Below are 15,313 nucleotides of genomic sequence, written 5' to 3'. Positions count from 1 at the left end.
TGGTGCTGTGACGCAATAATCAAGACGTTGTGTCATCCGCAGATTGAATAATATGTAGAAGTGAAGTCACGGCCAGTCCATATTATTATCATATCTATGCAGACTTTTATGAACCTTTTGGAATCCGTACCCCGTTATGTAAATTGCTGAACGGAAGTTGTTCCTCTAAAAAAAAAGAGATCCAATTGATATGGCTGATCAAAAACCGATATCATTACTCCCTATATTCCAAAAACAAGCACTTTTCCAAACATAAAAAAGTTGATAGCGCCCTCTTGGCGACAAGTGATGCAATACATTTGTGTATTGCACAAAACACCAAACAATTGTTTACTAATCTGTGATTATGTCTGCACTGTTTGTTTTATAAGGGTGCTTTCATTTTAAATGGTGACATTGTATATACAGAAATTGGATGTTTCCTCACAAGTGTATTAAAAAACACATCTAATGATGACACTGACATGAAATGATACTTGCCTTTTTACAAATGAGTGAAAAAACTAGGGGGTGGCAGCATTGATTTCGGCAAGACTGCTGCGCCCCCCACGAAAACTCTTGTCAATACGCCGGAAAAGAGGAAAGTAACGGCCATGCAAAAGTGGAAAGAAAACTTATTTATTATTATGTATTCACCCGTTTCTAGGTTGGGGGGTGCAAAACCTTACTGAGGTTTCTCTGAAGTAAACTGTATTCCTCGTTTTATTAGTACACTTGAAAAGGAGGGTTACAAACAAACATACATACATACATACAGGTGAAGCTAATGAAAGCGTATAATAATAACAATAAAAAGAATTTTTTCAAATGAAGGAATACATGTAAAGTGAGTTCGAATTATATCAAGAAAGTTACATACAGCCAGTGGCGGATTTAGGCTTGATGTCGCCTTAGGCCCGATACTTGCACGTAAATAGGTTTTTACTTTTTTCAAAAAAGATCTTTCTCCTGAACAATTTGTAGCCGGAATACTCAAAAAATATGTACAGCAATGTTCACATTTGGGTATACATCTCGAAAACTCCGTGAATGTAACACACTGCATATATTTTGAGTTGTAAATGTAAATGACTATTTCAGATAAATTATCGAAGAAATTGAAATTTTCATAAAGCTTCTCATATGCATTGAATAATTATATGATATTCTATAGAATTTTTTTTATAAAAATTAATTTGAACTCATTTTCAAAGAAGACTATCTTTACTTTTTTTCATCTCTAAAATTTTACCGCCCTAGGCGTAAATCCGTTGTTGCGTACAGCGCCATCTGCCCTCGAATAGATCAAGCAATAAAGTTGATATGTCAAAGCGGTTACATACACCGCCATCTGCCCGTGAATAGATCAAGCAATGTCGATAATTCTGGAGTTATAAACAAACATTCTTACATACATACAGGTAAAGCATATAACGGGAAGGGAGCTCGTCATATAGCGCCTACAAAAAAGCGGATGTTAATAAACTAAGGAAGATGAGTTGGTAATTTCAATACTACTGTCTTGCTCTAAATCAAGAAGAGTAAGAAAACGGTACAGTTCAAAAACTGGAAAAATCCAACACAAGTATTGCTTTGAAACACCTCTTTTCGAATCACGTGTCACCAAATAGTTGGTGAGACACGTGTCCAGATAAGTGCTGCAGTTCTAACGTTGGAGAGCAGCGCTCGTTTTGGATACAACAATAAATGTTAGAAATTAAACTCGGAGAATGAAACACAGAACCTGGAATAACTCTTTATTGCCATACCACTAATGAAAAACTGTTTTGTACCATCGGCATTGAATGCTCCATCGGGACGATAATCATACCAATACTATCCTAAATGCTGTGTAACCAAAACCAAATGTAGATGGCAGCAGTAGTCGCCGACTTAGAACCTGTATGGGAAAGTTAATTCCCAACACAGCGCCCCTGCTATCAGGTAAACTTGATCCGGTTCTCAAACACGAAATACTGTTAGTCGGCGTATCAACATCTCTGTATTTGGTATAAAACAAGCAGTACAAAATTAGTAGATTTGATATGAACACATTTAGAAACCACTGTTAGCGAGAGGTAATGGCAGAGCCGCTCCTAGAGATTCACCACATTTTACAATAATAACAGAACTCTTACAACATTCTAGGGACACGTCTTCTGCGCCGTTAATTCGATATATTACACTGACTTGACAACACGGGAACATTATTTTACTATTGGGGAGAAACTAACGTAGTCAAAATTGTAGTAAAAACCTTAAGTACACAAACGCACCTATAAAAAAATCTTGGCACGCTCCGACAACTCTTAGGAAATATCAACACCTTCACTTGGAAGCTGTGCCAAAACAACTAAAAATAAATGCAATTCCCTAAAAATAGTTTTGTGTCATGTAAAAATATGTGCAACGTTAGGGCCACCAACGGACACTCTCACGCTCAACCCTATCATTATACATAAATTATAAAAGGAAAAGTACAATTCGAAACTTAAAATGAAATCATACGAAGATTAAGCTTTCGCCTCAGCTTCGGTTTTCGACTCTGCTTCTACCTTCTCGTCGAGTTTGGCCTTCTTTTCGGGGGTGCCTTTCGGGGTGGTGCTGTCAGTGGCATCTCCGCCCCCCGTCGACTTCCTCTTGGCAGATGGTTTCTCTGCTGAATGATGAAAAAAAAAAGAAGTGAGAATACGATAAATAATGGGAATCGCTAATTCAAATGTCGCTTATTTCGATCAAATCGAATAAGCATTCACTGAGATGTTACAGTTTACTTTTTTCATTCAATGTGAAATGACCAAGTTTTGAAATGACCAAATTCTGACCCCATACGAACGACAAGCCTCAGAAGTTGAGAAACTTGTGCGTGCTAAGGAATAACGAGGTCTCACCTTTTAACGTGTGATTCCTAATACGGTTGCAGAAGCATCCCAGCTTCAACCAGATAAATTCTCTCGAGGAAAATATCTGGTCGTGGCGGGAATCGAACCCACGATCTTCCGATCGTGAGTCGGGCGCACTACCACCGCGGCCAATTCCATGTGTTGTTGCTTGAAGATATTATAAACTACAGTGCATTTCTTTAATGTCCCCCCCTTTTATTTTTTGAACGGGTCAACTCGAAAAATTTAAATTTGGGATAATGAAATTAATGCATGAATATTTTATTTTGAAGTGAAATTGACAGATGAAGCTTTCAAGATGGCGACTGGACGCCATCTGGGGAAAAAAAATTATCCTGACGAATACTTCACAACCCTAGAATATGAAGTCAAAATCTTCACCTACTACAAAATAGCGGAACATTTAATTATTTCCTGAAGACGAACACATTATTATCGATATTTCTAGAAATATTCCTTTCAAACTGCCATATGGTAATGCCAACAACCCGAGATAAGGTTTGTCAAGTTATTTTGTTTATAGATAGATAGATAGATAGATTATCTTTATTAGTTCTTTGGTAAAAAGACCCTTGCGGGTGTAGAACATGTCAATGTATAAAGGAGTATGATAAAAATTACAAAAAAATAAAAATAAACATAAAAATCAAAAAAATATATAAAATGAAAATATATATATATATATATATATATATATATATATATATATATCTATATATATCTATATATATATATATTTAATATTTTAATATAATCATATTATACAAAAGCACTGTAACAATAGGATTCTCAAAATCAATATACAATTTTTATACAATTTATAAATTGAAAATGATAACAATACAATAAATATGATATGATATATACACACACACACACATTGGTCAAAACACCAACACTGACATAAAAACTTGGCAAGTTGACTTGGGTGTCACACCAATAGGTGGTTCCACTTATGTTTCGCTTGCGTTTACGCAGCTATTTTTATCAAGTACTTTCTTGGTTTTTTCTCATTTTGTCTTCAATCGAGGACCGCCTGCCCGGTACTGACGATGCCCAATAGGCTGAAACAGCTGTATACCGGTGGCTCTTAAATTGAAATCAATATGGGAATGATCAAAGAGTACTTATCTATTTATTTTTTGATTTTCATGGAATTATTTTCCAGCAGCTTGACTGCATTAACCTTTCTAGATTTCATATCATTTCTAGAAACATGTGGATTCGTTTTCCGATGGCATTTCAGGTTAGCTTCCCAAATTTCTGCTACCGCAGTTGTCGGTTGATTGGTCAAAACACCAACACTGACATAAAAACTTGGCAAGTTGACTTGGGTGTCACACCAATAGGTGGTTCCACTTATGTTTCGCTTGCGTTTACGCAGCTATTTTTATCAAGTACTTTCTTGGTTTTTTCTCATTTTGTCTTCAATCGAGGACCGCCTGCCCGGTACTGACGATGCCCAATAGGCTGAAACAGCTGTATACCGGTGGCTCTTAAATTGAAATCAATATGGGAATGATCAAAGAGTACTTATCTATTTATTTTTTGATTTTCATGGAATTATTTTCCAGCAGCTTGACTGCATTAACCTTTCTAGATTTCATATCATTTCTAGAAACATGTGGATTCGTTTTCCGATGGCATTTCAGGTTAGCTTCCCAAATTTCTGCTACCGCAGTTGTCGGTTGATTGGTCAAAACACCAACACTGACATAAAAACTTGGCAAGTTGACTTGGGTGTCACACCAATAGGTGTTTCCACTTATGTTTCGCTTGCGTTTACGCAGCTATTTTTATCAAGTACTTTCTTGGTTTTTTCTCATTTTGTCTTCAATCGAGGACCGCCTGCCCGGTACTGACGATGCCCAATAGGCTGAAACAGCTGTATACCGGTGGCTCTTAAATTGAAATCAATATGGGAATGATCAAAGAGTACTTATCTATTTATTTTTTGATTTTCATGGAATTATTTTCCAGCAGCTTGACTGCATTAACCTTTCTAGATTTCATATCATTTCTAGAAACATGTGGATTCGTTTTCCGATGGCATTTCAGGTTAGCTTCCCAAATTTCTGCTACCGCAGTTGTCGGTTGATTGGTCAAAACACCAACACTGACATAAAAACTTGGCAAGTTGACTTGGGTGTCACACCAATAGGTGGTTCCACTTATGTTTCGCTTGCGTTTACGCAGCTATTTTTATCAAGTACTTTCTTGGTTTTTTCTCATTTTGTCTTCAATCGAGGACCGCCTGCCCGGTACTGACGATGCCCAATAGGCTGAAACAGCTGTATACCGGTGGCTCTTAAATTGAAATCAATATGGGAATGATCAAAGAGTACTTATCTATTTATTTTTTGATTTTCATGGAATTATTTTCCAGCAGCTTGACTGCATTAACCTTTCTAGATTTCATATCATTTCTAGAAACATGTGGATTCGTTTTCCGATGGCATTTCAGGTTAGCTTCCCAAATTTCTGCTACCGCAGTTGTCGGTTGATTGGTCAAAACACCAACACTGACATAAAAACTTGGCAAGTTGACTTGGGTGTCACACCAATAGGTGGTTCCACTTATGTTTCGCTTGCGTTTACGCAGCTATTTTTATCAAGTACTTTCTTGGTTTTTTCTCATTTTGTCTTCAATCGAGGACCGCCTGCCCGGTACTGACGATGCCCAATAGGCTGAAACAGCTGTATACCGGTGGCTCTTAAATTGAAATCAATATGGGAATGATCAAAGAGTACTTATCTATTTATTTTTTGATTTTCATGGAATTATTTTCCAGCAGCTTGACTGCATTAACCTTTCTAGATTTCATATCATTTCTAGAAACATGTGGATTCGTTTTCCGATGGCATTTCAGGTTAGCTTCCCAAATTTCTGCTACCGCAGTTGTCGGTTGATTGGTCAAAACACCAACACTGACATAAAAACTTGGCAAGTTGACTTGGGTGTCACACCAATAGGTGGTTCCACTTATGTTTCGCTTGCGTTTACGCAGCTATTTTTATCAAGTACTTTCTTGGTTTTTTCTCATTTTGTCTTCAATCGAGGACCGCCTGCCCGGTACTGACGATGCCCAATAGGCTGAAACAGCTGTATACCGGTGGCTCTTAAATTGAAATCAATATGGGAATGATCAAAGAGTACTTATCTATTTATTTTTATATATATATATATATATATATATATATATATATATATATATATATATATATATATATATGAAATCTGAAGTTTTCACGGATAGGAATATGCTGAACTGGTTTTTCCGGGTATTTGATCCGTGTATGTGATATTATCTCTAATTTCACCGACGTTTCGACAAAATCTCATTTGTCATTATCAAGGTGTGCTGTTACGTGTTCAGAAGTTTGTTGACCTTGCTCAACTCACTTCTTACTATAATGGTAAAATGGTATTCGTTACGTGTTCAGAGATATCTCTGAAGTTGCTCATCTCAGAGCACTTTGGTCAAAATGTATTACTTCCCTGTACCTATTCGAAGAATACTGTTAGTCAGTATCCCTTCGATACATCCCCATTCACAAAGACAGAAATTCTAGGTACTCTGGAAACAATGGCAAATAAAAACTTCGCAGGTACTGATGGTATCTCAATAGTTACTGTGAAAAAAATTGTAGACCTTATAATCGAGCCACTATTGTTTTTGATGAATCAGTCATTTTTTGTAGGTTGTTTTCCAAATGTATTTAAAACGGCTCTCATATTTCCTTTATATAAAAAAGGCGACAAAACTGAGGTAGACAACTACAGACAGATATCTTTACTTTGTTCCCTCTCTAAACTGTTTGAGAAAGTTGTTAGTAACAGATTTCTGAATTACATGGATCAAAATAATCTTTTTAGTAATAACCAATATGGCTTCAGGAAGAACAAATCAATTGAATCAGCTTCATACCATTTATTAAATTTCATTTATACACAGGTTGACTCGAATAAACTAGTTGTAACACTTTTTTTTGATTTGTCAAAAGCATTTGATACCATTTCTTCCGAATTTCTTATAATTAAACTTGCAGGCCTAGGTTTCCCAAATAGTCTATTGAACTGGGTGAAATCATATATGGAAAACCGTAGTCTAATAGTTAGCTGCAATGGCATTTCATCAAGTCCCAAAGATGTAAAACTAGGAGTGCCTCAAGGTTCTGTCCTGGGACCATTGTTGTTCCTCAATTTCATAAATGACCTGTCTGAATTCTTTTCTGAGTGTCACATAACCATGTTTGCGGATGACACTGCAATTACTGTGGCCGACAAAAACGAAGTTGAGTTGTCAGACAAAATAAATAAAATAATAGATAAATTCAGTGCTTGGTGTCAACGTAACAAACTTATTCTGAATAAATCTAAATATGTTTCAATGAAATCATTTATTAGGAAAAATTTCAGCAGTGACTCTTCCACAATAAATGGTATTCGATCTTCCAGCGAAGTCTTGTTTTTAGGAACGTCTTTAGACGAAAATTTGAGCTGGAGCGGTCATATTCAGAAGGTCTGCAACAAACTCAATTCCGCATATTACTCAATCAAACAATTGAAAAACACTCTAGATAATTTTGGATTGATGAACGTCTATTTTTCTATGGCTTATTCTCACATCAGCTTTAATATCATTTCTTGGGGATGTGCAAGGGAATTTCCACGAGTTTTTGTTGCTCAGAAAAGATTGCTGAGACTAATTTTTAATATAGATTTTCAAGATAGTTGTAGACCAATTTTCTTAAGAGAGGGCCTATTGACGGCACCTTCTTTATTTATCTTGAAGTGTGTCACTTTTGCTCGTAACAATATAACTGAATTTGTCACAAATGCGGATATACATGGTAGAGACACCCGTCATGGGAAACTGTTAAGAACCCCCTCACACAAAACGGCTCACTTTAGATGCTCCCCACAGAAGTGTTACTACAGTCTTGAGGAATTCTTGCACGACACTTTTTCATGACATTTTGAGAGTATTTGCTAGAGCTTCTCCGATTTTTTATATAATACTTCTATGTTGTGAAAGTTTGTGGACGTGAATCATATTTATTGTTTTTGTATTGTTCAACTTCTGTAGTTTTATTTTTGTTTTTTAATTATGACTTAGCACATGTACTCAATGTACCAAAGTGTCAAATAAATAAATAAATAAATAAAATCAGTGCAGGTGGAAAATAGTGGCCAAAACTGAACCTTGAGGGACACCTGAAGCTGCAATCACTTCTACAATCATAATTCATACTTTTTTGGAAGAGACGGGTTTTGACTTTTTACTATTCCATCTTCAAACAAAAGCCAGAACCTTTCTTTACAAAAAAAAAGTATCTCTCCCAAAAAATATACCCCTTTCAATTCAATTACGACTACATTTTGAAAACATTTTTCAAATATCTGCAAGAGTAACTCTTTACTGAGTTTCTAGTAGATTTCATAGCGCAGGCAAATTAAATCTTTTTTTGGCTGTAAAATTCATCAATTTACAGTATATCTTAACAACACTTTGAATCCAATATATTTTTAAGAAAAATTAATTCTCGTTCGTAAAAAATATTGTTTAGACGACGTAACCCCTCAGCTCTCATAATCTAACGCACACAAGGCCTCAACTTCGCAAAAAAACAGCAAAGAATTATTCTAAGCCCAGTAATCCACTGTTTTTGCAAAGTCCCCCTTAGCGGGATGTTTCACATCATCGGGGTTGAATTGTTTTACGGTCTGAGTTCATTTAGAAAATATCACAAAAAAAAGCAATTGAATCAATACTCAGTGCAAAGAAAACAAGAAAAGTTATTCAGTATAGTGAATGTGTTTTATTGATTTTAATTTTCGTGATTGAAGTATGAATTATAAATGGTCGATGCTTTCCTGTCCTGTATATATTGATTTCCAAGTGAATGAACTTTTATAGTCATGGGAAATTACCATACACATTAAGGAATAATTGTGTTTGCTCATACTTTGAATTGCAGATTTTTAAAATATTTAATAAGAGTGAAAAACTTACTCTGCAGGAATATTCAACTAACCTCGCTTATTATTATTATTATGATTACCAAAAAAAAGCAATTTCACTTTTTTAAACATCACACATATCTTTAGTTCTTGAGATTGCAAATAATCTCAGAAAATGCAAATGAAAAGTACGATTCCTCTACAAAAAAAAGACTCGTGATATATCTAGAAACCGTGTTAGGAATGGCACACTTAAAGATAAGACCTCCTTAATCTTCAGCACGCACAAGTTTAGAATTACAAGGGGGGGGACTGTTGTTTAAGGGAGAAACAGATTTTGAACAGACCTGCTTCTCTAGTGACACAAAAATGTCAAAGTTACGAAAAGACTGCCTATCTGGGAAGAGCGAGTCATAAACTTGTTGATGCCTAATTGTACACAAAGAGGCATTCGTTTTATTCAACAATAATAATAGTAATAATACTGTACTGCATTGAGAACCATATAAGCACGTCAAAATCACCAAGTGATGTAATTTTCAAAAAAACCTGGCATGGATACAACTGTCCAAATTATGATTTGTAGTAGGTTAGCTGCAAGGTGAGCCTCCACCGCAACCCGCAAGGGTTTATTGTGGCTATGATTTGAAGTAAGAATAACCAATCAATAGGCAGTGTAAAAAAAAGAAACTGAAAGGACAATGCGAGAATTACGGTCTACAATTATTCTTTGACTTAAATTTGGGACAAAACTGTGGATCATACTCGTAGCCACAAAACACTATTCAACCAACTGGTATGGTTGTTAAAATAGCTCGTGGTGTTCGATATGTCAATAAACACCCATCGCTGTCCAGCCATTTGAAATTTGAATATTGAAACTAGTTCTAAAAAAAGAATTCTGCCGAATGCAAACAATCAAATCGCTGCATTCATGAATATAATTAAGGTTATTGTCATATCGCCCCTCGTAAAGCGTCTGATTTCTGGCAAGCAGTCAAAAGTATTGATGTTTGCTCCAACAGAAAATAAATGTTTTCCAACGGGCTTTTCCTCTACACATTCTTAAATGAATTTTCCTTTTTATTTTCAAAGAAACAAGCAACTAACCTTCAGGCTCAGCGTCTTTGGCTTCCTCACCATCCTTTTCGTCATCTTCAGCTTCTTTGGGGTCTTTCTTCTCGTCCCCGTTTTCAGCTTTGTCTCCATTTTGCACAGATTCTACTGGCTTTTCTTCAGCTTTCGCCTTGTCAGGTACTTCGACAGCGTCAACTTCTCTGCAAATGGAGGATTTTATTAACGGTTTTTGCTAAAATTCATTTGAAGAAGGGATTCAATAATGTCATGGTTTAAATAAACCCCTCAGCTCTCATAATCTTGCGCACACAGGGCCACAACTTCGCGAAAAAACAACACAGGAATAATTCTATGTCCAGTAACCAACTGTTTTCGCAAAGCCCTCCCTAGCGTTATATTTCACATCATTGGGGCCTAAAATAATTATGCTCAGCTCGTAAACTCTTCTAGATAGTAAGAATATTCGTTTAATCGCTTGTATGAACAAAAATATTAAAGAGATTCAAAAAATGTACAAAAAGTTTCAATCTCCAAAAACTTCAGAATATCCATAAATTTAAAAAAAAGTTTACTTCAAAGTCAAACATTTGAAGCAGTCTGTAGATGTGCCACAAGGTTCCTCTCTGGGACCACTGCTTTTTATGATATATGTCAATGATCAGAGAAAATTTTGTAATAAATATTACATCGAAATTAAAGTTAGCTTGTAGTTAAATATTCAAAGGCCGGGCTTGGTCTTATAATAATACATTAGTTGACAACGAGAAAAATAATCTTTCTCAGGATTTACTTGTGCCTCAAATAATTATGATCAAAGATTACTTTTAAAATAATGAAACGGCTATATGAAGAAGTTTAATGTACTTTACATTCACTCGTATATTCCAACTTAATCTAGACCTATCAATCGGACGTCATCGTGTATGACCAATTTTTATTGTTCCATTGATGACCTATTTATTTTGTAGAATATAGGACGAAGAAAATTGATTTCGTCTGATTTCTACGACGATTTTTATTCGTTACGACCAGTTTCGGGTTATTATAACATCATTTACAAGTAAGAATATATCAGGGAACAACGCAAAACCCATAAGGGATAAGTGGAAAATCTGGCATATATAGGCCAGACAGGCTGAAACTTCAACAAAAGATACCGTGAGCATGTATTATCAGATTCTACAACAAACAAAACACACAATAAATAAAGAAAACATGAAAATTATCCATACGTGAAATGGTGGAAGGGAGATGAATTTATTGGAAGCATCGGAAATAAATAAATTGTATAATAACTCCCATTTCAAAACCAACTGAAACTTTGCAGTTCTCCCCTTTTGAATTTATGAATTTTTGACAACTAGATTAGGAGCCATTGGTAGTTGTACCAACCCACAAGTATAATTTTGTAATTATTGTAGATTCCAAAGAGAATCTAACAAAATGAAACCTTGTAATCATCAGAGGTCGTGAGCACCTGAACAGAGTGTTCTCTCACTGACAAAAATGTATATATTTCCACGCGGTTGGATGAGAACGAAGTTGGACATGGGCAAGGACATTGGGCAAGGGCGATGACCTCTTGAAATTAACGAACCATCGCGTAACATCTTATCAAATTATCTTTCTAATTTCCCAAGACATTTATGGAGCCAGTCGCCTAGCAAATTAAGTAATTCTTTGAAGATAATAAGCATAACGTTTCATTTCAGAACTATATTTATATATTGGTCGCTCATAAGTCCATAAGTTTTTCCCATCCCTGTACATATCCTCGGAGGGGAACTCCAATCAGCAACTAAAGAAATGATATTGAGCTCGTATTATTTATTATCTGAGGCCTAGAAACCCTTGACCTGATTCACCGGCAATTTAGACTTACTTAAACTTGGTGCAACGACTAAAACACATACATAGCTTAATAGTATTAGTCCAATAACAGTTATAATTTCCATAATCAGAGAATGCGGGGATGGTTACCGCCGTCTTGTTCAGTTCAGGAACTGATCGCGATTTGAGTGTTGAAATTAGATATTGGTGCAGTTATAATTACTTAAAATTTTTGTTATCTGTTTTAAATGTGGCGTCCTTAGATAAGTACTAATAATAATAACGAGTATGATAACAACGCAGTCTTTTTCCTGTGTAGTGATTCCAATAGCGATGGTGAACAATGCGAAAAAGAGATACCAGTGAATAAGATTCGGATGCATTTGAATATTGAAACGCAGAGAGTATGTTTCAATGTGTATAAGAATCTACATCTCATATTTGGGATCGAGGGAAACAAACTATTACAAGCAACATCAGATTTGATGGAATTTCCTTCATCAACTGTACGTAAAATAGTCAAAAACGACCCTTATGAACGCAATACGCGATCTGACGAAATGGTAGACTGATGGTTCGCGAATGTGTACGCCTAACATGCCTGCAGACAAAGGATCACGACTAATCATTGTGCATTACGGAGGAAATAAAGGATGGGTTCCGAATTCTTTGAGGACTACAATGTTGAATGAGAACATGGAAGCTAATATTTTCGAGGAATGGTTTGAAAACACATTGATCCCAAATTTGGATGAGAATAATGTAATAGTTCTTGACAACGCTTCATATCATTCGCGACAGCTCATGAAAGTACCGAATAAAAATTTGAGGAAAGATGAAATACAAAGTTTTTCAATGGATAACAATTTGTGTTTTGAGGATTACTATACCAAAAAAACCAACTATTTTAAGTTTTACAGACTAAACATTTGAAAAAGTGTATTTATCGAAACCAAACACCAAAAAATTTCTATTCGAAATGTTCGATGTACGTTTCTAAGGAACAGAATTTCCCTATTCGCCTTAACTGGAGTCCGACCCTGGTGGCCTAGATGGGTTTTTAATTAAATTATTCTGCTCCGGCAATTTTTCCACCTGTTAATTAACGCCTTATAACAGGGACAGATGACTCGAAACGGGTGATGTAAGAATTTCGTTATTTCTATTAATAGTTCCTCATGAAAGTGGTAGATCCAAAGCGAAGCGCTGGAAAGTCGTGCATCCGAGTTTACGAGAATTCGTACAGGAAATGAAATTCCTCAAACGAAACTGTGCGAAACCTCGCGACCAATGTCGAGCCTAGGGAGGTTTTTGTACTCAATTTCCTGTACTAAATCCACTGCTAGTGGCAATAAATTAACAGCAAAAACGTTTACATTACGATGCAAGTTGTTTGAACAGGATGATCTCAACGATTTACTGCATGGTTTCATATTTAAATACGGCGGCTTCATAATTTCCCAGAACGGATTGAAATGCGATGACACAGAAAAAAACTTGTTCTGAATTCGGAAATATAAGCAGTTTCGACGACTTCCTTCAAATGAACTGTAAAGAATTTGAACAATCCGCATCGAAATGAATATCCACACACAGGATTCCTACATTAATTCATTTATTATATTGTGTAGGAATCCTGTGATTGATGTCTGATTCGATTCCATACGAATGTTTGGAATACAAAAAGAATATAGAAAAGTGTTTATCGTATAATTCACTGTTCATATAAAAGTTTTTGTTTCAAAAATATTTTTCTATCGTGTAATTCAATGATTATATGAAAATAGCTGTGTAGGACTTTTTCTACTGTCTTTCCCAAATATACACACCTGGTGAAACGAGACTACGACTATGAAGATAGAAAAACATTCAAATTGGTAAAGGTGAGGAATTTCCCATCGTGACGAAATTCACAGGGAAGCCTCAAAAACGTCATGATTGTGGAAAAGACAAGTTTTGTGAATATTTGTCACATTTATAAATCAAGCAATACCCAAAATCCAAAACCTATAGATTCAAACATCTGTGCGTCTCACAAGCAAAAATAAAGAATGATTGCAAAAACATATTATTGTCAAAAAAGTTCTAAGAACCAGTTTTTCATTAAAAATCTATTGTGTATGCAAACCATGTCATATTCTTTACATCTTTAGTTCAAAAGTGGTACAAACATACTTTTTGATAATGCTGTGACCTTTTTATTTATTAGAAAATGTGGTCTTGTGACCCCTCTTTTGATAGGTACTTGAGTTCTCTGTCCGACACTGTTTTACTTTCGAAAATCGGACCAGCCGTTTTTGAGTAATTATCAGTTTTATAAAGAGTCTACAAAAAATCGCAATGTCAGGTATCTGGGTTGTTATCAGTTAGTTTAACGTGTAAATATATGAAGATATTAAGTAAATGGCATTTGCAATGCAGCTGTGAAAATACATAGATAACAACTTGTATAAACGGAAACGTACCCATGTCTGAAAATTTAACTGACATAAACTAAACCTTAGTACTTTCTTAGATTACTTTGTAATTATCATCGTGCTTCTGAAAATCTTCCGTATACTGGTTAAAATAATTATGAAATACTTTATTATTTTACAGTTACTATTGGTAGTATTTCCAAGATTTGACAGTTGTCATCCTAACCTATACATATATTGGAATGGCAAACACTGAAAGGGGCGCATTAAAACAAGGCATCAAAACCTGAACATCAATTGAATACCTAATATCAGAGACCGACCCTGTGTTTCCCAAGCCCGCATTGTTACAGTATTACACACAGGTGTGAAAAGGTTTCAGAAATACTCGTATTACATCATGCCATTAAAATTATGAAGGATAAATAAAGCAGGAGACAACAAGCAAATTTCAAAACTTCATTAATATTACTGCAAAAAACTCAATAGTGAACTACTAGTTGCAATTACCGGCTTGTTCAATTTGTTTTCATTGGAAACATTTTCCAATGTAGTACTTAATTCTCACTCATTCAGTATATAACAAATACATAAAAGTGTATTTCCAGCAAATGGTAAAATTGCACCTAAGACAGGTACACAGCAGCGCTTGGTGAAACCTCAATTTCCCCCTTATCTAACGATTTTAACGGTCAACGTAGATAAATCTACCGCCACCGAAACGATACAATCGAGTCACCCTGTATATAGCTTCAATTTCAAATGAGCATGCTGCCCCCTTTCAAAAATCACAAAAGTGTGACACTGGAAAGAACAAAATCCGAAAATAGAAAAAAAAAGCGAACGCTTTGAGCACGAACACTGTCAAATTAACCGGGCATTTTAACACCGCCATATCTGCAGAGATGCCGCCAAAACAAAGAAAGCCTAGCAACACGCTCCAAAGAGGCGAATTCGTGTAAACAATAATGAAAGTTACTTACTTTTGTTGTTCTACTTTGTCTGCCATATTTTCCGTTGATTTTTTACTAATAATTCACTAAAAAAATCAGCAAAACTGAGGAGCGTGCACGTTTGTCTAAGAAGCAAGCGAAACGGTAAAAGAGTAAAGAGAGAGGTAACGCGAAACAGAAACGCGAGCT

General features: G+C 35.5%; 1 protein-coding gene across 1 annotated transcript; it reads right to left on the bottom strand.

Moving 5' to 3' along the window:
- Positions 1-1,723: 1,723 nt before the first annotated feature.
- LOC111502812 (Decondensation factor 31) lies at positions 1,724-15,313 on the bottom strand. The gene is made up of 3 exons (XM_023156975.2): positions 15,155-15,313; positions 9,958-10,124; positions 1,724-2,638 (listed from the first exon to the last, which is right to left on the bottom strand). Exons 1-3 carry the CDS (start codon positions 15,178-15,180, stop codon positions 2,493-2,495), a joined length of 339 nt encoding a protein of 112 aa, XP_023012743.1. The 5' UTR covers positions 15,181-15,313; the 3' UTR covers positions 1,724-2,492.

This window comes from Leptinotarsa decemlineata, unplaced genomic scaffold, assembly GCF_025532065.1.
Source record: "Leptinotarsa decemlineata unplaced genomic scaffold, Ldec_3_MD MMD2_tig00026361_RagTag_RagTag, whole genome shotgun sequence".
Classification (NCBI taxonomy): Eukaryota; Metazoa; Arthropoda; class Insecta; order Coleoptera; family Chrysomelidae; genus Leptinotarsa; species Leptinotarsa decemlineata.
Note: the sequence above shows the minus strand (reverse complement) of the source record. Positions and strands in the feature narration are given on the sequence as shown.